This window comes from Papio anubis, chromosome 10, assembly GCF_008728515.1.
Source record: "Papio anubis isolate 15944 chromosome 10, Panubis1.0, whole genome shotgun sequence".
NCBI classification, from domain to species: Eukaryota; Metazoa; Chordata; class Mammalia; order Primates; family Cercopithecidae; genus Papio; species Papio anubis.
The window spans coordinates 86,730,259-86,753,910 of NC_044985.1; the positions used below are offsets into that span (position 1 = coordinate 86,730,259).

General features: G+C 40.7%; 2 protein-coding genes across 11 annotated transcripts in view; both read right to left on the reverse strand.

Moving 5' to 3' along the window:
- The window catches only part of ICA1L (islet cell autoantigen 1 like), a 95,821-nt gene extending 93,847 nt beyond the window's left edge, over positions 1–1,974 (reverse strand). The window contains exons 1-2 of one of the 9 annotated variants that reach the window (XM_017946798.3): positions 1,876–1,968; positions 469–595 (exon numbers count right to left, since the gene is read on the reverse strand). The gene's annotated coding sequence lies outside the window, so the exon portion shown is untranslated. Of the gene's footprint in view, positions 1–468; positions 1,472–1,556 lie in introns of those variants that run through there. The other 8 variants (XM_017946797.3, XM_017946796.3, XM_017946795.3 and 5 more) reach the window with 8 other exon arrangements.
- Positions 1,975–10,470: 8,496 nt separating this feature from the next.
- Positions 10,471–23,652, reverse strand: part of WDR12 (WD repeat domain 12) — a 33,308-nt gene continuing 20,126 nt past the window's right edge. For both annotated transcript variants that reach the window (XM_003907831.5, XM_021923893.2), the window contains 6 exons: positions 22,519–22,604; positions 13,936–14,076; positions 13,740–13,845; positions 13,177–13,309; positions 12,277–12,349; positions 10,471–10,806 (listed from right to left, as the gene is read on the reverse strand). In XM_003907831.5, coding sequence (XP_003907880.1) covers positions 10,729–10,806; positions 12,277–12,349; positions 13,177–13,309; positions 13,740–13,845; positions 13,936–14,076; positions 22,519–22,604 — 617 coding nt within the window. In that variant the 3' untranslated portion in view covers positions 10,471–10,728. The remainder of the gene's footprint in view (positions 10,807–12,276; positions 12,350–13,176; positions 13,310–13,739; positions 13,846–13,935; positions 14,077–22,518; positions 22,605–23,652) is intronic.

The window sequence follows — 23,652 nt, forward strand, 5'->3', positions numbered from 1 at the left end:
AAATTTTAAAGGAAGCACAGTGAGTACTGAAAAAGCTAAAGTATAAAAGAAAAAATGTAAATATAGGATAACACAATTAAATCACAAAGTTTGGCAGTATAGTAGAACAAGACAGTATATTATCCATTTTATATCTAATATTTTGATATCTGGTCCTAGTTCCGTAACTGGCATAAACTTTGTTTTATATTTTTTATGATATTTATAATAAAAAATACGGCATCCTACTTTTTCCACCAGTCTCATATTTGCAGTTTTTCCTCGTTGAACTGGCTGATCTCTGAGCACCCTTCTAACTCTAAAATTAAACTGGTAATTAGAACACTGCCTTCCACATAGCTGTTTCAATGACTAGAAAAACAATCATTTTGCACTATTAAATAGAGATTTCAAAGAATACTGGGTATGATAGGCACAGATAAATACTAAACGATTTAAAATTTTGGTCATATAAAAACACATACATACCATTCGGAGATGTTTACTCGGCCAGAAAATGTATAATTAACTCCTACTAAAGGTTGAGGCACCTGTGGCTATTCCATAAATACTGATGTGAAGATGATTAAAGTAATACCATCTTACAGTACGTCGCCTGAGTCAGAACCAAATAAATCAATACATAAATACTTTTGGGAAAAATAAAAACCATGGAAAAATGTTATCTTCCCAACAATCTATTTTACAGAGACCCATAGTTTATAACAGCCTTTATGCTGTGTGCATCAAGATCATCTATTACACAAAAACTGATTCCACCCCCTCTACTGGCAACGCCCCAACACCGCGGGTGAGTTGCCAGGATGGACTCCCGGCTTTCCCCTCTCCGTCTTCCTTAGAGCATCAGGTATCTGACCACTGACATCACCTGGGCACCTGACCAGCTGACCCGCGTTTCCAGGAGCCAGATCTGTGCCGTGGGGCCGGGTTCAAGGCCTGGGGAACAGGATCTGTGCGCGGAGCCCCTCGTGGGCCCGTGCATTCTGCAGTTCAACCCAAACCGCACATTTACTATGTTTTGTTTTTCTCCATCGGTTGCCAATTAGTTTCTAAAGAAGATATTCCCATTACAAAATAATAGCGAAATAAAAATAAGCACCACGTGAAAAAGAGGCCAGCAGGGAGGCACCTGAGGGCTGTTTGGGTGATTGGCCGCCGCCTCTACTAGGAGCGACCTCCACCGCCGAGGGAAATCACCCAAATGAGCCCCGGGCTGCCGCGCTCCTTCACTACAGCGAGCGTGGCCGGGAGGCGCCCTTCGGCCGCAGGGACCCAGTCACGCCAGAAACCGCTCCTTGCGGGTTTTGCCTGGTGGGAGGCCGGAAGAACCCCGAGCAGGGCCTCGCCTGGTAGAAGGCCGCAGGCAGCGGCCGGGGTCCCCGAGAGAACCAAGGAGGCCAGCAAGGACCCGAGAAGCCGCGCGCGCGCGCGAGTGGTCGGAGCCTCCTGCCGCGCCCCTGCCGCCCGGCGTCGCCATGGGAACCCAGGATTTGGCCTCCGGGCCTGACCGCCGGCTGAGGGGGAAGTGGGGAGGACGAGAGGCCGCAGACGCTTACCGGCGCCGCTCCTCCGTCGCCTCGGGTCGCGTTCGGCCGCGCGGAGATCCGTCCCGGCACGCGTTCCGGCCACCGCCCGCGAGCCCCGCGCCGACTCCGGGCCCTCCGGCAGCCAGTGCCCCTCCGCACCAGTGCGTGGAGGTGTCAGGCTCCCGCTGCGGGAGGCGGGAGATTTAAACCGCACGGCCTGGCGTCCGCCCCACTCGGGCGCCGGCCTGACCCCGCCACCGGCCCGACTGGGGACCGGCGCATCTCTCGGTCTGCTCTTGAATGAACTAGGGGACCCTCTCTATCCCTCCTTTCCCGATTTCCTCCTTACTTAATAAAGTGAGATGACAAACACCAAGCCGGTCAGAACATCCGAGGAGCTGAGGTGAGCTGAGGCGTGGGGAAGTGGAAGGCATTGGCCCGGGGCCCTCCCGGCTCCCTCCGAGCACCCCCACCCCCGGACCTGCCGGGCCTTGTGGGGCGGCTCCTCAGCATCTAACTCCCGTGTTAAAGATTTAAAGAGGTCTTAACAACCGTTCATAACCAGTCTCAAATGTATATATCCGTATCCATAATGTTTGTGATGAATCTTTAAGAGTAAAAGGTAAAACCGGATCCTGAAAGTCTCAGGAAGAAAACAAAAAGGAAGCAAAACTATTTACTACTAGTAGGAGATAATCAAACTGCATTCTTTTTAAAGGTGACTCCAAAACTTTCCTAAAACAGCAGCATATGAATTATTAATTACAACTGTGACACATAGGCTAGCAAAGAATGAAAAGGTTAACACTCGAGGTGGTAACTAAAGTCTGTATGATGACAAAGATAGGGTCAGGTTCTAGAATATTAACAGTACAAAATACTCAACCTGGAAAGTATACTTTTAAAATAGGAAAAGTGGCAAGTTATAGAGGGTTAATTTGGACTGAAAACATTAAATGTCTTTAGAGTTTTACCCTGAGATATTTGGATTTCCAAGGAATAGGCAAATACCTGAAATCATGTGCAAAATTTTGTTTTTTTGAGGAAAGAGTCTACAGCTTTCCTCAGAAGGGTAAAAATTAGCGTTTGGCAAACATGAGTGATTGACGTATTTCCTTGGGATGGCTTTCCTGAATCTTACTCTAAATGTCGCATTTCTCCTAAGGGGTATACCGCTCTCGGGCTGTAATGATCTACCTGCCTGTCTTCCCCATTAGGTGCTGAGCTGCTTCAAAGCTGCTGTCCACCCTTATACATTTCTGCAGCCTTAGCACCTAGCAGAGTGCCTAATACAAACTAGGTCCTGAATGAATGTTGAGTCCATCAATGAACGAACTGAAATAAAGATAGCTAATTCAAAACTGAAGGATACATTATAAAATATCTGAAAAGACCAGATTATCTTTCTCACCAAGGAATAAATAACATTGCAAGTGAAATGACTTTCAAATGTTACTATGCCCCATGGTAAAGTTCTTGGGGTATTTTAGAAAATGTTTGTTCCAACAAGATGAAGTTTTAAGTCAAGAGAACAGTAAACTAGTATCTTCTTCAGCTCAATCTGAGGCCAACTAAAGTCCTCCAAAGACGACACCAGGAAGTCAGAATAGTGGCTACCGGCCGGGCCTGTTGCTTTTATTCACTTAACTGGGTAAAATTACAGAAAGATACACAGTATCTCCAAGCCATCAATGAAGTGTAGTATTTACATATAATCACTTTTTCTTCACAAGTCACTAAGGAAAGGTGGCACAGTGTAGGAATAGTATCAGAAAATAATGTCGAGCTAGCTGCTGATGCTTCACCCGGACAGGAGTCAAGTCTCTCATATTTCATAAATGCCCGTGGAATGAATTAATCTTCCTTTAGCTGTTGGATAAAATGTTTACATGGCTTGCACTAGGATGAGTGTGGTAGTTCACGCCTATAATCCTAGCACTTTGGGAGACTGAGGCGAGCGGAGCACTTGTGGTCAGGAGTTTGAGAACCGCCTGGCCAACATGGTGAAACCCTGTTTCTACTAAAAATTCAAAAATTAGCCCCATGTAATGGCATGCACCTGTAATCCCAGCTGGGAGGCTGAGGCACGAGAATTGCTTGAACCCAGGAGGCGGAAGTTGTGAGCCGAGATTGCGCCACTACACTCCAGCCTGGGCGACAGAGTGAGACTCTTACTTGCACTAGTCCCTTAACAAAAGGAGGCAGCTCAGTCATTACATTTTAGTGTTGCATAAAACCTCTTTAGAAAGTGAAATAATTTAACACCTTTAACATACTTTTAAATTTCACTTAGAAGCACATTTATTGAACTTTTATTTAACTTTCTATCAACATATAATACATTTATACTAAGAAAAAAAAGGGTTTTCCTCCATGGTAGACTTTTACAAGCTAACTAGACAAGAACATTAGATGACTTGGAATGTGGGGCTCCACAAATGGGATCCAAACCTAGAGTCTTAGTTTCTTTAAAGACTAATAGTCTTCACTTTTATTTTTCTGCAAACCTCTGGTTAATCTCCCAAATAAAACCTCAGTTGACATTAGAAAACACTAAAAATTATTCTACTGTTTTGTACTGTTTTACTAAGGATTAGAGGTGTATTGAATCTGACATCATACAAAAAACTCTATTTCTTCAAGGCATTGCACCAGTTTCTTTGTAATCTGTTGAATTTTACCGAAGACGTCAGGACAAGCATTACAGGTCAGTGACAGTGGGACTATGGAGAGTTATCTTCCCAGATACCTACACAAGTAATTACTTAGATACTGCAAGCTAAACATGCTGTCTCTTCCCTACTACATTTCTGTTTATTCAAGTAAAGCTAGGCACAGTATTAGAATTAGACACAATTCTAGAATTAGACTTATTAAGATGATTTTAAATGTGAAATGTTATAGACATTGTTTTAAAAATTATTTCCTCCCCCTGAAACAACCATTGAACTTGATCTGGTATGTCTCAGGCACGTTATTACACTTTCACTGACTATACATAGAATTGTTTGACATGTTTCTAAACTTTGTATCAGATTGTACCTAACCAGATAATTTCTCTGTAGTCTTTATTACTCAGATGTATGTCGCCCAGCTCCATTAATTGGATACATACCTTCACACTAGGTACTTAACCTGTCTGGATTGTGGTTTCCCTTTAAATAACATGAATGACATAATTGGATAATTTCTAGAATTCGTTTTTGCTTATATACAATTCCTATTTAGAATATACAGAAATTGATCTTTAAAGTATACATTTATATACTATTACATTTATATACTATTATATTTATATACTATTACATTTAGTAGTACACTAAAATTGAAATTAATTTTAAAGGCAAAAAAATGCAAAGCTGAACATATTATGGTAATTTAGTACCCATTAATGTCACTTAAATTTACGTTTTTTTTTTTTTTTTTGAGATGGAGTTTCGCTCTTGTTACCCAGGCTGGAGCACGATGCGCCATTTTGGCTCACCACAACCTCCGCCTCCCGGGTTCAAGCAATTCTTCTGCCTCAGTCTCCCAAGTAGCTGGGATTACTGGTATGCGCCACCACGCCTGGCTAATTTTGTATTTTTAGTAGAGATGGGGTTTCTCCATGTTGGTCAGGCTATTCTTGAACTCCTGACCTCAGGTGATCTGCCCGCCTCAGCCTCCCAAAGTGTTGGGATTACAGGCGTGAGTCACGGCGCCCAACCACATATAACCTGTTAGGTAAATGAAGACACTTCCACACTCACTCTTTCCATTTATAAAAATATCATTCTTGTGCATGACATAAGATTGACAAAATATATACCAGTTAAGAGCTTGTCCAAAATAAGTCCAAGTTCAAATCCACTGCCATTTATTTTCTGCCTGTGTGTCTGTTCAAAAACTTTAACATGTATTTTTCTCTCCTATAAAATGTAAATAATTTATTATCTATAGAGGATTTTTATGATGACATAATTTCATTTACTTTTATAGACACTGCAAGAAAATAATTTACTACCTTAAATCTGCAAATCAATGGAACTGCTATTAGAACAAAAATTAGGTTTAATTCTATAAAACCAACAAGCCAAAAATGTTTCTCTTCTAAGTTATAAATTTGGTTCAGGTTGGATGCAGTAGCTCATGCCTGTAATCCTAGCACTTTGGGAAGTCAAGATGAGATGATTGCTTGAGGTCAGGAGTTGGAGTCCAGCCTGGGCAACATAGCAAGACCCCATCTCCACAAAAACAAAAAAAATTAGCTGGGTGTGGTGGCATGCACTTGTACTCCCAGGTACATACTCAGGAAGCTGGGGCAGGAGGATCCCTTGAACCCAGGAGTTGAGCCTGGATGGGAGAGCTAGACTATGTCTCGTAAAAAGAGATATATTTGGTTCATATAACAAAATACCATTATTGTGTTTGATACTTAATCTATAATAGTCAAAAATGTCAACAACGAAGTGACTAAAATGTTCCTGCTGTTTCTACACCTGAGAGTTTCTGGCTAGTAATATCTGGATTTCATTTGCCTAATGAAATCTGATTCTAAGTAGTGGCTTTTTAAATAAAAAATATACTAATTGAATATCCCTTGCATAGAGTCTTAAAATGTCCTATTTTTTCCTTTAAGAATAGGAGCCATAATAGTATCTATTAAAAATTAGTATTTTTGGCCAGGCACAGTGACTTGCCTATAATCCCAGCACTTAAGGAGGCTGAGGCACGAAGACTGCCTGAGGCCAAGAGTTCTTGACCAGCCTGGGCAACACAGCGAGACCGTCTTCACAAAAAATTTTAAAATCAGCCAGATGTGGTGACATGCGCCTGTGGTCCTAGTTAGGAGGATGACGTGGGAGATCCCTTGAGTCCAGGAGTTTGAGGCTGCAGTGAGCTATAATCAGGCCACTGCACTCTAGCTTGGGCAACATAGTGAGACCCTATCTCTAAAAAATGAACAAAAACAAAAACTAGTATCTTTCAAAAAATTTAATATTTTCCTTATATTTGTTTTTTTTTTTTTTTTTTTTTGAGACGGAGTCTTGCTCTGTAGCCCAGGCTAGAGTGCAGTGGCCGGATCTCAGCTCACTGCAAGCTCCGCCTCCCGGGTTCACGCCATTCTCCGGCCTCAGCCTCCCGAGTAGCTGGGACTACAGGCGCCTGCCACCTCGCCCGGCTATTTTTTGTATTTCTTAGTAGAGACGGGGTTTCACCGTGTTAGCCAGGATGGTCTCGATCTCCTGACCTCGTGATCCGCCCATCTCGGCCTCCCAAAGTGCTGGGATTACAGGCTTGAGCCACCGCGCCCGGCCATATTTGTTATATATAATAAACTGTTACCTTTTTTCAAAACTATGATACATCAAAAGAATTTTAGACTGTGTGAACAGATTTCAATGTTATTATCAGAAATTCCCAGATGGTTTTTTTTTTTTGCAGGGTTGTTTGTTCAATTATGTGCATTTTATATCAATTTAAACTTTTGTTCTTTCTCCAATAATATTATACTAGGAAGCATTCTGATATATTATTATGCATTGTTGACAACAGTTCCAAAATGGCAATTCCAAAATCAAAGGAAAAGAAAAGAAAATATTGATTATCTTCTCACAGGAAAGCTATGTTTTTCTACAAAAGCCTGAGCCACCATGCCTGGCCAAGGAATTTCTTAAAACTTTATTTGGTCTGGGTGCGGTGGCTCATGCCTGTAATCTCAGCATTTTGGGAGGTCCAGGCGGGCAGACTGCTTGAGCCCAGGAGTTCAAGGCCAGCATGGGCAACATGGCGAAACCCTAACTCTACAAAATAAAATAAATAAATAAATAAATAAATAAATATTTAAAAATTAAAAATTAAACATTGGCTGGTTATGGTCCCAGCTACTTGGAAGGCTGAGGTGGGAGGATGGCTTGAGCCCAGAAGATGGAGGTTGCAGTAAGCCAAGATTACACCATTGTACTCCAGTATGGGTGACGTAATGAGACCCTGTCTCTACAAAAAAACAAAAAAACCAACCTTTGCTTGGTAAGAGAGCAAGCATCAACATTTTAAAGAACTGCACTACTATGGCAAGACAGCATAACTAATACTGGTCAGCAGGTTCCGAGCATTGCATTGTCAGGTTCCTAGCTTTTCCCCAACCATGGGAAAGGAGCACCACTCATTTATCCAAGTGATTCTTGGGAGCATGTAAGTCCATGTAAAGCAGGCATCTCTGGTGTTCTGGTAGAGGAAAGGGGACTATTGAAAGGTCTCTTGGCTTTTGAGGGAAAGGGTGTGGAGCAATATAAGAGGACTGAATAGGCATGTTTTGACCTCTCATATTCCTTCTGTTCAGCGAGTAAGATCTAACCACTTGAGTTAACAAAGGAAAGGAGTTTGGCAGGGATTGATCAGAGACAATCCTTGTCCAAGAGACTTGGTCGCTTACATTATATCTATCCCAAGGAAGAATGCCTGAACTATGAATGTATTTTGCTGTGGAACCAGGACTGGGAATAGGTGGGGACCAGTTCTGGATGCCATTTTTTTCTTTGTCTACTGCATCTGATAGCTTCTTTACCTTTACTTTAACCACCTAGTTTATACAGACTACATTTGGTCAGCCCACGTTGGGTGAGTTAAGAAAGACATTATAAATAACTGCCCTTAAGGATCATTCAAAGACCATCCAAAACAGGACTAAGAATTCATCTTTGTCCTCTCAAAGTTAGATTTCCAGAGACTACAAATACAATAAAATTTATACCAATCAGCACAAAATGAGAAAAACAAGGATTCTGTGCATGCATTTTCTGCCCACCTTTATTCACTTTTTTGGCATTAAAATATACTTTAAGAAATGATAACTGGAGCTCTGGCTCTTGATCTATGTGAAAATGAGGACCATATCCCAGGGGCGGAGGGAGCCTAGGATCCTAAGCAATGTGGAACAAAAACTACACCAGCCCTGGACTGCCTCTGGTTTTCTACAGAGAATTAAACTCCTAACTGGTTCAACACACTGTTTAGCTCTCAACTGCAGCCAAGTATAGATACTGTTTCACAGAATTCTGCAACAGGAACATCATCTGAGATGTAATACCATCTAATAATGAGACCAAACATATTTCCCAAATATTAATAAAGGTTGTGAATGCTCTACTTAAGGAATATCAATCCATTAATGATGGAAATAACATTTTAAAAATACATTTACTTTAAATATTTTTATGTAACACATGCATAAAGATAACTGCTAATGGTATCATAAAATTTGTGGAATGTTTATCTAATACTGATTAAAAGTTTTGTCTGAAGAATTTATTCTTATCTACACATGAGGAAAGATTAGGAGGTTACAGTGAAAACTGTATGCAATGCTTTTTTTTTTTTTTTTTTGAGATAGAGTCTTGCTCTGTCGCCCAGGCTGGAATGCAGTGGCACAATCTTGGCTCACTGCAACCTCAGCCTCTCAGGTTCAAGCAATTCACCTGCCTCAGCTTCCCAAGTAGCTGGGACTACAGGCACATGCCGCCGCGCCCAGCTAACTTTTTAAATTTTATTAGAGATGAGGTTTCACCGTGTTGCCCAGGCTGGTCTCAAACTCCTGAGCTCAGGCAATCCGCCTGCCTTGGCCTCCCAAAGTGCTGGCATTACAGGCGTAAGCCACCACGCCCAGTCAACTGTATGCAATTTCTAAAGGATCTGACATATATTTAATATAAAGTGCCTCCCTTAAAATATCTTGATGAATTCTTCAAAAATTGGCAATCACTTTTTTTTTTTTTTTTTTTGAGATGGAGTCTGGTTCTGCTGCCCAGGCTGGAGTACAGTGGTGTGATCTTGGCTCACTGCAACCTCCACCTCCCAGGTTCAAGCAATTCTCCTGCCTCAGCCTCCCAAGTAGTTGGGACAACAGGAGTGTGCCACCACACCCAGCTAATTTTTTTTTTATTTTTATTTTTTATTTTATTTATTTATTTTTTTAGTAGAGGCAAGGTTTCACCATGTTGGTCAGGCAGGTCTCGAACCCCTGACCTCAGGTGAGCCACCTGCCTTGGCCACCCAAAGTGCTGGGATTACACGCATGAGCCACCGTGCCCTGCCGAATCGACATTTTGTTGTTGTCGTTGTTGAGACAGAGTCTCGCTCTGTCGCCCAGGATGGAGTGCAGTGGTACGTTCTCAACTCACTACAACCTCCACCTCCCGGGTTCAAGCAATTCTCCTGCCTCAGCCTCTCAAGTAGCTGGGATTACAGGCGGTTGCCACCATGCCCAGCTAATTTTTGTAGTTTTAGCAGAGACAGGGTTTTGACATGTTGGCCAGGGTGGTCTCAAACTCCTGACCTCATGTGATCCACCCGCCTCGGCCTCCCAGTATGCTGGGATTACAGGTGGGAGCCACCGTGCCCCTCCTACATTTTTTTTTAATGTTCTAAATACCCTCACAGCCTAATTTTCGAACATTTATTTTGCCAAAAGGAAACTGTGTTTCTAACTTTTTCTCTATTACAATTTTCATTAATCTTTTTGAATGCTTTTTAAAAATAGGTAACTTAAAAAAATCTAAGTCTCTAATAGAAATAAAAATCTGAACAATTACTGGATTTCCAATATAACCTTTTATAGCATTTCAAAAACAAATCTTAATTCGGCCAGGCGCGGTGGCTCATGCCTCTAATACCAGCACTCTGGGAGGCTGAGGCGGGCAGATCACCTGAGGTCAGGAGTTCAAGACCAGCCTGCCCAATATGGCAAAACCCCGTGTCTACTAAAAATACAAATATTAGCAGGGCATGCTGGTGTATGCCTGTAATCCCAGCTACTTGGGAGGTTAAGACAGGAGAATTGATTGAACCTAGGAAGCGGAGGTTGCAGTGAGTTGAGATTATGCCACTGCACTCCAGCCTCGGCGACAGAACAAGACTCCAAAATAAATAACAAAAAAATAAAAAAACAAATCTGAATTCAAATCAATACCTTTAAAGAGAAATGTAAAACTCAGTTTAATTTCAAGTTTGTATAGAGAATGCATGCCAGTTTATATTTTATAAACACAACCTATCTTATTATAAATGCAAAATAAGAAAAAGTGATACACTAGCTGTTATGAAGGGTGAAAACATTATATAAACTTCAAAAGGCTGCTTTCTGCATCTGCATCTATGTAATTTCATGATTCTCTACCAATTTCATTTACAGAAATAATCTCTAGAGTCAAATTATTGTTCACTTTCATGCCCCCACATGGGAAGTGGTAGGTGAGTATCTGTAGGAATACAATTTATTGTCTGCTCCTCCACTCAGAAGTAGCTGTGTAAAAGGAGAGAAAAAGAAAACATAAGTAAATATAATTATTTCATATCATAGCTAAACCTAATTAAATACTAACGATTTTCATTACAAAAGGAATTATGGGTGAGCAGTTAACTTGCATTGAGAGTTAGTAAAGGGACCAACATTGTTTCACTACTATACTACAATACTGTATATTAAAACATTAAAAGCTATCATTTAAATTTGGTTGAGACACAATATGCTGTTGCACTTTCTATAAAGCATCTGCCAAGATATATAATAAGTTTGAAAGGGATATAGTTTTACCTATTAAATTAAAAGTTTTTAAAGGACAGCACATTAATTGCATATTACAAATTATTCAAGTAGCCCTAGGACTTATATTTAGAAATAATTCTTAGGCAGTAAAAGCACATGTATATACATAAAAATAATTAAATTGTAATTCTTTGGACACATTTTATAATGCAGACTTACGTAAGATTTTTCCAACCGGTAAACGCTTTCATCCAATTAGTCTTAAATAGTGAGTTTTTAGATGTAAAATGTTTCATGAAGATACTCATGGGGACTAGGCACAGTGGCTCACGCCTGTAATTCTAACACTCTGAGAGGCTGAGGCGGGAGAACTGCTTGAGGCCAGAAGTTCAAGACTAGCATGGGGAACACAGTGAGACCACGTCTCTACAAAAAATTTTAAAATTTGCCAGATGTGGTGGCACCTGCCTGTAGTCCCAGCTATGCAGAAGGCTAGGGCAAGAGGATCACCTAAGCCCAGGAGTTCAAGCCTCAATCTCTAAAAATAAATAAATAAATAAGAAGATACACATGGGGGCGGGAGGATTGCTTGAGCCCAGGAGTTCGAGGCTGCAGTGAGTCACGATTGCACCACTAACATTTCAGCCTGGGCAACACAGGACCTTGTTTCTTAAAACAACAACACAACAACAACAACAAAAACCCCACTATACTCACAAGGAAAAAAAATGCTCTAAAATTTCAAATTTACTATTCCTAGTATTATTATTGAGACAGGGTATCACTCTTTCACCCAGGCTAGAGTGCAGTGGCACGATCATAGTTCACTGCACTCTTGACCTCCCAGGCACAAGTGATCCTCCTGCTTCAGGCTCAAGTAGCTGGACTATAGGTCACACCACCATGGATAGCTAATTTTTAAATTTTTTGTAGAGACAGCATCTCACTATGTTGCCTAGGCTGGTTTTGAACGCCTGGGCTCAAAGAATCCTCCCACCTTCCCTCCCAAAGTGTTGGGATTACAGGCATAAGCCACCATGCCTGGCCTATTAAAGGACAAATTTGTTTCTTCTTTGAATGAAAGGTGAGATTTTATAAACAACATTAAGGGAAATAATACAGAATTATAAATATCAAATATATTGAAACTAATACATTTTATAAACACAAACACCAGATTTATTCTAATACACTTTCCTCTTCATCAAATAACTAATAAATTCTTACCCCTGTGTCTGTCCAGTCTACACTCAGAACTTTGTCTTCATGAGCAGCCAGATCATAGAGAGGAGCCTTACAACTAAAAGATGAAAATATTAACATGTTATATGCCTTCAGTGTTAAAACAAACATTTGAATAATCACTTATACTTATCTGAAAACTTTACAGGGTTTACCAACCTTGCCCCAATAACCACTTAATCTTAAAATTCTGTTTATTTGATCACCTCTCCTCTTTTTCCTGTATCATTGGTAGACCACAGATATTTATTATAACAAAATATTCAGGAAAAAAAAATGTTATTTCATTATAAGAATTTATTTATAATTAGGCCCATTTTCACACTTCCTTGACTTTTTTTTAAACCCCCAAACTATGGCCTTATATACTGTTTGTCTAGTTATCTACATGCAAAAAACAACATATTAACAAGAATTTCTTTTTCTTTTTGAGATGGAGTCTTGGTCTGTTGCCCAGGCTAGAGTGCAGTGACGCAATCTCGGCTCACTGCAACCTCCACCTCCCGGGTTCAAGCGATTCTCCTGCCTCAGCCTCCTGTGTAGTTGGGATTACAGGTGTGCGCCACCATGCCCAGCTAATTTCTGTATTTTTAATAGAGACAGGGTTTCACCATGTTGGTCAGGATGGTCCTGAACTCCTGGCCTCAGGTGATCTGCCTGCCTCAACCTCCCAAAGTGCTGAGATTACAGGTGTGCGCCACCGCGCCTGGCCAAAAATTTTTTTGATCCTGGCTTTTCTTTTGCGTATCAGTATTTGTCACCTGAGGTTGTATAACCATGAGGCTTTTTTTACTATTCTGGTTTTAGATAAGAATTTCAGTATTCATTTTCTTTCTGTAACAGGTAATTGATATGTTTCTTTTGTAGATCATAAATAGAATGTACCTTCTTGTATCCCACAGCTTAACGATGTTATCTAAAGATCCTGAAATCAGCTGCTGTTCATGGGTAGGAGACCATTTTACTGATGTCACCCAACCGGTATGTGAGGTTAGGGACAATGACACCAAAGAACCATCTGAAGAAAGCAAAAAAGACAAGTGTCGAAATTTACAAAACAGAAGTAGGTAGAATAAACCCAAAAAATAGTTGTAGAAATTTTTTTTTTTTTTTGAGATGGACTCTTGCACGATCTTGGCTCACTGCAACCTCCGCCTCTGGGATTTAAGCGATTCTCCTGCCTCAGCCTCCTGAGTAGCTAGGATTACAGGCACACGCCACCACACCCAGCTGATTTTTGCATTTTTAGTAAAGGCAGGGTTTCTCTATGTTGGCCAGGCTGATCTCCAACTCCTGACCTCGTGATCCGCCCGCCTTGGCCTCCCAAAGTGCTGGGATTACAGGAGCCACCATGCCTGGCCATAAATTTCTTTTTTTGTACATCTCCAGTGAGATGAGAAATAGATATAATTCACACATATTTTCTCCCAGTGGTTTACATGACTCACCTTTAGTTCGGGGATCCCACAGTCTGATATGCCTATCTGTGCTTCCAGATGCCAAACGTTTACAAAGTGGAGAATAGGAAATACAATTAAACACTTTATTTCCTGTCTGAAAAAGAAAAGGAAGAACATTAACCATCATAGACTAAAAACCAGCTCTAGAAGTTTAGCACTTAAAAGAACACTAAATTTGTCTTACCAAAGTTGACTTAAGACTGCCAGACTCAACATCCCACACTCTAATTGTATGGTCCCAAGAAGCACTGCAGATTTCTTCAGCATCTGACCACAAAACTGAGGAAACTGCTTCCATGTGGCCAGAGAGGGTCACTATGGGAGTCTAGAAAGGAAGACCCCCAAAAGGGGAAAGTGTTTTCATTACAGAGTAATTGAAACAATAATAGTACTTATTACTTACAAAGCCCATATGACAGAGACAAACTGCCCATCTTTCATATCCCGACTTATTTCTTCTTTCTTTACAATGGAATGGATATTTGTTTTTTATTTTATACAAGACACTGAGGCTGATAACTTGCCCAAGGTCATAGAGCTTGTAAGTGGCAGACTTGAGTCTGAACCCAAATATTACTTGTCTGTAGTTTTTCCACTGTATTCTGCTGCTCTTCATCTGTTCTACTTTTCATTTTGATCAGCATTAACACAAACTTAACTCTCCCAGCTGACAAATGTTATATTAAAGGTTAGTGCTGGATGGTTTCCAAATGGCCTTGGACTGATGGATAGTTTCTCCCCCTCTTTTTTTCTTGCCTGTAGTTCTCATAGTAACTATAGAATATTCCAGGAATATAACATCCGGAGATAGGGAGCAACTGGCCAGTATAGCCTGGGGGCTCTATTCCAGCTCCTAGAAACAGGATGTCCTTCAAACTTTGCCCAGAGAGTCAAGTGACCCCAGGGTACAAAAACCAGGGCAGGCTGCTTTTTGGGATCCCTCAGCTGTGCTGCAAGTGACACACATGCAGTTAACACTCCATTTGCCCCGGGCAGCTTCCTTGAGCCTTGGGGGACTGGCTCACAATGGATCCTCGGCTTGTGTTGTCCCTTGCTGCCTATCTGTAAGTAATAAACCTGTTTCATGTAACGTGTTGCGTGTGTGCTCTTCCTCACCAGATTCAGGCAATTGGTAAAACTGTAGCCCAGGATGCGGTGGGTCAAAGTATTCACACTTCTATTCCTGGTGGCTGGCATATGATGACCTTTACTATCCTCCACTCAGTGGGAATCCTCCCTTAGGACTGGTTATTAGTGAAACTGCTTCACAGTTAACACAAAAAGCTTTGTGATCAGACAGACATAGGTTTCAGCACCTTCACTCAAAATATGCTGCCAATTTCTACATAACTCCTCCAGGTAAATTAATCTCATTAAGTTATTCTTACCACCACATTCCTCAGCACCTTTAAGTCCTATTATTTAATCTTTAAATAATGTACACAGTTCACTTATTAATACTCCACAATCTCTAATGTCTTTCTAAACTAAAAGCCCCAAACTAGGTAACTAGGTAGAGTACCTACCTTAAATATAAGGAGTATATAAAAGAGAGTGGGAAGGGCCAGGCACAGAGGCTCATACCTGTAGTCTCGACGCTTTGGGAGGCTGAAGCAGGAGGATCACTGGAGCCCAGGAGTTTGAGAACAGCCTGGGCAACATAGTGGGGCTCTATCTCTACTAAAAATATAAAATTAGCTGGGCTTAATGACACATGACTATAGTCATAGCTGCTTGGGAGGCTGAAGTAGAAGGATCGCTTGAGCCCAGGAGTTTGAGGCTACAGTGAGCTATGATCACACCACTGTACTCCGGCCAGACCCACTCCTGCAGTGGGTCACTGCACTCGGCCCACAGTTGTTTTAATAAGGGGTTGTTTTTACAATGCTTTAAATGGTAACTTAGGTTTTTGTGTGAACAAGAGAGATCTTGTCTCTCAAAAAAAAAAAGAGAGGAGGCCACACAGGGTGGCTAACACCTGTAATCCTAGCACTTTGGGAGGTCGAGGTGGGTGGATCACTTAAACTCAGGAGTTCAAGACCAGCCTGGGCAACATGTTGAAACCCTGTCTCTACAAAAAAATATAGAAATGAGCTGGCCGTGGTGGCACATGCCTGTAGCCTCAGCTATCCGAGAGGCTTACATGGAAGGACTGCTTGAGCCAGGGAGGCGGAGGTTGCCGTTAGCTGAGATTATGCCACTGCACTCTACCCTGGGCAACAGAGTGAGAGTCTGTCACAAAAAACAAAACAAAACAAAAAAAACCTAGCTGGGCACGGTGGTTCACGGCTGTAATCCCAGCACTTTGGGAGGCCAAGGCAGGTGGATCACCTGAGGTCAGGAGTTCAAGACCAGCCTGACCAATATGGAGAAACCCCATCTCTACTAAAACTACAAAATTAGCCGGGCATGGTGGTGCATGCCTGTCATCCCAGCTACTCAGGAGGCTGAGGCAGGAGAATTGCTTAAACCCGGGAGGCAAAGGCTGCAGTGAGCCGAGACTGCACCATTACACTCCATCCTGGGCAGCAAGAGCGAAACTCCATCTCAAAAAAAAAAAAGAGAGGAAAAGAATTCTGGAATCGAGGAGAGTCAATCTATTTTTATATAACTTTGCTACATTTAACTTCCTTAAATATTGCCTCATCTGTAATATTAAGGAGTTATAACTGGATCAGAAAGCAAACTTTTTCAGTGAAGAACCAGTAAGTAAATATTTCAGCCTTTGGAGACCACATACAGTTTCTGTTGTATATTTTTCTTTGCTGAGTAGTATTCTGTTGTATGAATAATACCATAGTTGGTTTTTTTTTTTTTTCTGAGACGGAGTTTCGCTCGTCGCCCAGGCTAGAGTGCAATGCATGAGCTTGGCTCACTGCAACCTCCGCCTCCCAGGTTCAAGTGATTCTCCTGCCTCAGCCTCCCAAGTAGCTGGGATTATAGGTGTGTGCCACCACACCTGGCTAACTTTTCACATTTTTAGTAGAGACGGGGTTTTACCATGTTGGTCAGGCTGGTCTTGAACTCCTGATCGCAGATGGTCTGCCCGCCTCAGCCTCCCAGAGTGCTGGGATTACAGGTGTGAGCCACTGCACTTGGACCACAGTTGTTTTAATAAGGGGTTGTTTTTACAACACTTTATACTTATAAAAACCATCCCTTAGCTCTCTGCAGTACAAAAATAGGTGACAGCCAAATTGGCTGTTGGGCTGTAATTTGCCAACTCCTAGACCAAATGATCCCTGAGGTCTCTCTTCCAGCTTTAAAATTTTCCTCAAAGAAGTAAAGGAACCTGATAGAGGAGTGAGAAACAGAACAATCTCTGATGTGATCTAAAACAAAATGAAAAGGTGACACAGAGGTAATCAGAAGGCTCTAGAATAGAAAATGACATGGTAAAAACAATAGGCAAGCTGATCATATGAATAAGCTATACCATTCCTAGGCATTTACCCAAGAGAAATGAAAACAGGTTCACACAAAAACCTAAATACAAATGTTGATAGTTTTACTTATAACTGCCAAACTGGAAACAATCAAATATCCTTCAGTTGGTGAATGATTAAACCAACTGTGGCATATCCATACAACAGAATACTACTCAGCATCGATACCCCTGATAACCTCAAAAAATGTCAAATGCTTTATGCTAAGTGCAAAGGGCCCGATACAAAAGACTACATACACTAAACTATGTGATTGCACTTATGTGACATTCTGGAAAAATTATAGGGACAGACAGCAGAGCAGTGGTTTTCAGAGGATAGAGGTGGGAGGAGAGTTGACAAGAAGGGGCAATATGAGTTTTCAGGGATGATGGACTCTTCCTTTTTTTTTTTTTTTGAGACGGAGTCTCGCTCTGTCACCCAGGCTGGAGTGCAGTGGCGCGATCTCCGCTCACTGCAAGCTCCGCCTCCCGGGTTTACGCCATTCTCCTGACTCAGCCTCCCAAGTAGCTGGGACTACAGGCACCCATCACGTCGCCCAGCTAGTTTTTTTGTACTTTTTAGTAGAGACGGGGTTTCACCTTGTTAGCTAGGATGGTCTCGATCTCCTGACCTTGTGATCCGCCCGTCTCAGCTTCCCAAAGTGCTGGGATTACAGGCATGAGCCACCGCGCCCGGCCGATGGACTATTCTATATCTTGGTTGTGTAGCAGTTACATGATTCTATATATTCATCAAAACTAAAGAGTTATACACCAAAAAGTGAATTTTCCTCTAATAAAACTTTTCTTTAAAAGTAGAAAAGTCAACGTTGGCATTGTCACTACAAACTAAGTGGAATAGTATTACTGGAGGGAAAAAAGCAATTTTGAGAATTATGGAGGAAAAAACTTCATTGTACGTTAATATATGAAGCAAACGACAGGTGAATGAACTGGCAGCATTATTCACATTAACACATTTCAGGCAGTAGAAAGAAATGCAAAGAGAAGATACCTATTTTTGATATGTCTTATCTCTTTTTTCTATTATTTTGCTAAAATCCAAATTTTCCTTTAGTTTTTGTGAGACAAGGTCTCACTCTGAAACCCAAACTGGAGTGCAGTGGTGCAATCATAGCTCACAGCAGCCTTGACTTCCTGGGCTCAAGTGATCCTCCCACTTCAACCTCTCAAGTAGCTGGGAATATAGATGCACACCACCATGCCTGGCTAATTTTTAAGTTTTTAGAGATGGGGTCTTGCTATGTTGCCCAGGCTGGTCTTGAACTCAAGTGATCCTCCAGTGTTGGCTTCAAAGTACAGGTGTAAGCTACCATCTTGGGCCCCAAATTTTTCTATTATTTCTAACACAGCAACATTTTCATTGTAATTGGCACTTCAAGGGTTTCTGGCATGACTTAAATTAATGATTTATGAATATATAAATTTAAACCCTATAAAAAGCTAAATGATTTCTCAGGAAAAGCCAGGGAAAGGGGGAAAAAAGCTAAATGAGAAACTCAATATACTATTATTTCTCTCAAATAAAATGAACTATGGGAGCAAGCTTACAAAAGTATGCACCTAGAAATAAATGGTATCAGCAAAGCAGAATGGGAGAAAAATACTTAAATACATATATTTAGCAAAAAACTTGCATCCAGAATACATAAAGAACTCTTACAAATCAGTAAGAAAAAAAAAAAAAAATCAATAAGTAAAAGAGAGCCAACACTCTTTTAAAAAATGGGCTATGACGTGGGAGGACTGCTTGGGCCCAGTAGTTTAAGACAGCTTGGGCAACAAAGCAAGACACCATCTCTATAAAAAAATGAATAATAACTTAAAAATTAGCTAAAAATATGAACATTTCATAATTGAGTATCAAAGATCCAGGGCTTAATAAAAGTTAATCATGACTTTAATAACTGACCATATCAAGTGCTGGTAAAGATGTGGAGTAACAGCTAGGCATGGTGGCTCATGCCCGTAATCCCAGCAATTTGAAAGTGAGGTGGGAGGACTGCTTGAGGCCAGGATTTCAAGACCAGCCTGGGCAATACAGCAAGACCCCATGTCTTAAAAAACAAAAAAAAATTAGCCAGGGCATGGTGGCACGTGCCTGTAGTTCCAGCTACTTGAGAGGCTGAGGTGTGAGGATTATGTGAGCCCTGGAGGTTGAGGCTACAGTGAGCCATGATTATGCCACTGCACCACTCCTCTCAAAAGGGGGAAAAAAAAGGTCCATCAAAAGAATAATAAATAGCTGGGTGTGTTGGCTCAAGTTTGTAATCCCAGCACTTTGGGAAGCTTTGGGAAGCTGAGGCAAGCAGATCACTTGAGCCCAGGAGTTCAAGACCAACCTGGGCAACATGACAAAACCCAGTATCTACAAAATAAAAAAAAAAAAAAAAGAAAGAAAGAAAAATTAGCTGGGCATGGTGGCATGCGCCTATAGTCCTAGCTACTCAGGAGGCTGGGGTGGGAGGATCACCTCAGTCTGGGGAGGTTGAGGCTGCAGTGAGCCATGATCAGGCCACTGTACTCCAGCCTGGGTGACAGAGTGAGACCTTATCTCAATAATGGATAAACTGTGGCATATTGATGCTGCAATGGAATGCTATGTATTAATGAAAAGATCTATCTTACAGATATCATATGAAATTTTAAAAATAGGTAAAACTAATCTCAGATGGCATAAGTCAAAAGTGATTAACTTTAGTGAGGTACTGGCTGAGAGGCAGGCTAGAGGGAGACATCTAGGGTATTGGTAAATCTCTATTTTTATTTGGGTAGTAATTACTTGAGTATACATATTTATAAAAATTCATTGAGCAACATTTAAGCTGCATGCCAAACTTTAAAAAGAGAAAAAAATGGCAGAGCGGCCGGGCGCGGTGGCTCAAGCCTGTAATCCCAGCACTTTGGGAGGCCGAGGCGGGTGGATCACGAGGTCAGGAGATCGAGACCATCCGGGCTAACATGGTGAAACCCCGTCTCTACTAAAAATACAAAAAACTAGCCGGGCGTGGTGGCGGGCGCCTGTAGTCCCAGCTACTCGGAGGCTGAGGCAGGAGAATGGCGTGAACCTGGGAGGCAGAGCTTGCAGTGAGCCAAGATCGCGCCACTGCACTCCAGCCTGGGTGACACAGCGCGAGACTCTGTCTCAAAAAAAAAAAAAAAAAAAAAATGGCAGAGCATGGTGGCTCAAGCCTATAATCTCAGAACTTTGGGAGGTGGAGGTGGGAGGATCACCTGAGGCTAGGAGTTTGAGGTTACAGTGAGCTATGATTGTGCCACTGCACTCCAGCCTGGGCAACTGAGAAGGAAGGAAGGGAGGGAGGGAGGGAGGAAGGAAAGAAGGGAGGGAGGAAGGGAGGAAGGGAGGGAGGGAGGGAGGGAGGAAGGAAGGAAGGGAGCTACCTTTTCAGTAAAAAAACTTTTATAACTCAGGAAATCTTTTCCTACTCAGATATGTTCTTTAAAAGTTTGATCAGGGATATACATGAATATAAACTAACACTGGCACAATATCCAATTGGTAAGGCATTTCTAGCTTTACTTTTTATTTTATTTTCTGAGACAGGGTCTTGCTCTGTTGCTCAGGCTGGAATCCAGTGGCACAATCTTGGCTCACTGCAACCTTTGCCTCCCGGGCTGGGCGTAGCTGGGACCACAGGTGCAAGCGACCACATCCAGCTAACTTTTAAAAAATTTTTTTGTAGATACAGGGTATCACCATGTTGCCCGGGCTGGTCTTAAAACTCCTGAGCTCAAGCAATCTGCCCACCTTGACCTCCCAAAGTGCTGGGATTATAGGCGTGAGCTACCACACTCGGCCTCCATTTCTAGCTTTAATTTAGCCTATCAGAGTAAAGAAGCTGAGTAAGTGCCAGATCTTTCCTCTTGCAATTCATCAGTCTGTGTTTAAATGTATTAAGAAATGATAAATCATTACTTTCAGCTGGAACCAGTAAGCGCTATTTTTTTTTAAATTTATTTTTTATTTATTTATTTATTTTTTTGAGACACAGTCTCGCTGTCGCCCAGGCTGGAGTGCAGTGGCACAATCTTGGCTCACTGCAACCTCTGCCTCCTGGGTTCAGGCAATTCTCCTGCTTCAGCCTCCTAAGTAGCTGGGACTACAGGCACCCACCACCATGCCCGGCTAATTTTTGTATTTGTAGTAGAGACGGGGTTTTACCATATTGGCCAGGCTGGTCTCAAACTCCTGACCTTGTGATCCGCCTGCCTCAGCCTCCCACAGTGCTGGGATTAGAGGCGTGAGCCACCGCACTCGGCCAAGCGCTACTATTACATTCTATTTGATGAATAATTTATGATCCCACTTTATCCTTCATTTTCAACAATTTTTACAAGGTATTTTATTGGTGACTATAAGAATTAATGTGCAAATGTGTGCTTTATTTACTGCACATTCATTATAGCTATTAGAAAATGAATGAAAAATGTTTTTCTAAACCTGACTCAGTATCACCCTTCACAAAAAGTATATAAATATAGGTCGGGTCATATTATAACAAATATCTTCGTAACAGGATAAATAGTAAACTGCATGAAAAGCCAAACTCATGGAAGCACAGAGTAGAACAGTGGTTGCCAAGAGCTGGAGTGTGAGGAAATGGGGAAATGTTGGTCCAAGGGCACAAACTTTTAGTTATAAGATGAACAAGTTCTCAGGATCTAATGTACAGCATGGGTGGTGACGGATATGTTAATTAATTTGATTGTGGTAATCATTACACAATGTTTATGTATATCTAATCATGTAGTACACCTTGAATATATTCAATCTTTATCAATTAAGTATTTTTAAAAGTAAGAAAAAATCTGGAAAAACTTGCCGAGTTTGACTTAATGGAATCTAATAGCTAAATGACAGAAGCAAATCCCAAATTAAACCCTTGGTTTCTAGTGATTTAGAAGATATAACTAGGATCACTTATAAAAACTACATACTCAGTGCATGAAACAGATAGTATTATCCAACAGTCAGGTAATTAGATGCTTCACTTTAGTGTAAGCTTTAATAATTAAAAGGTTCAGAATGCGGCATGAGATCAAACATAATAACTAACTCATCAACCTAGCAACCACAAGCCTGGCTCAATGCCACTACATTCAAAGATACAAATAAATGTAGCAACAATACTTTGCTTATAATAAAAATTTACAAGTCTACTGAAAAAAATGGATAATCATGGTTAAAGAAGCAAGGTAAGACAGAAGGAAACATAAACATGAAAGACCATACTAAATTACCATGTATTTGTCAACACAGGCCTAAGGCAAGTACAGTCAGTTCTCACAAATACTGACCCTTGTTAGTCCCAACTGTTCTGTTTTCTGTTTCTTTCTTGGTCGATTTGTGGACTCCTCCATTTCATCTTCTTCATCTGTAGGGACTGTATCACAAAGAATTAGATTTGACATTTTAAAAACAGTATTAATCGTGAACTGTCTGAAAGAATTCTTTACATTTCCAAATACAGTTTTTCCATGTTATCACAACTAGTTAAGGAATGATTATTCCTCATCATTTTGGTTAATAGAAAGTTATATATAAAATACTACCTAGATTAACAATCTTTAAAAATAAAAAAATAAAAAATAAACTACATTAGAAAACTAAAATCTAAGTAGTTTAAAATCTTGCTATCTTTAATGTCATCATTATAAATATTTATCATTTTATCATAGCTACGAAAAATTGCTGTTAGTTGTAGGAGAGTTATGAACACATTACATTTACATTACGAAGGAGGGAAGGATAAACACATGAAAAATGCACATACATTTCAGCCATGTTTATTCTCTTAATTTCATTTTTCTACCAAAAGTGTTTCTGTTTTTTTTGAGTTTTTAAAATCTTTGCTATACATCACATGGTTAGGCAGCAAACCCAGATTGAAAACTACATAAAATACGCAACATTAAATATGTAATGTATGTTACATTACGTTACAGTAACATACACATTGTTACATTAAATATGTAACATAAAATATGTAAAACATTAAAATGTTTTGTGGCTTTTATGAATATTAATATTTCTCTAAATAGATTATAAACCCCTTAAAGTTAATAGCTAATCATATACAATCTCATTTACTCAGCCCTATCAAAAAATAAAAAATTCTACTAAAGAATTTTCTAAATTAAACCACTTTTTGCCACCAAATTATTTGCTTTCACCATTTTTGTAAAATCTACTAAAATGGATTATATATTTCCCACCATCTTACACATAATTATTCAAAACTGGTTAAGCGTGTCTTGATCCCCCTCAAGTCTTTGTGAAATGCATTTGGGGTATTATACTGTGTAACACAGCAATTACCTAAAAAGTAACAGAGGTATTCTGATCTGTTTACCCATGCAATAAATAGTTCTAGCTACTAGGTCTTAAAATGTAAGTATCTATGGGTGTGTGTTTTTTCCTCTTTTCTTCTC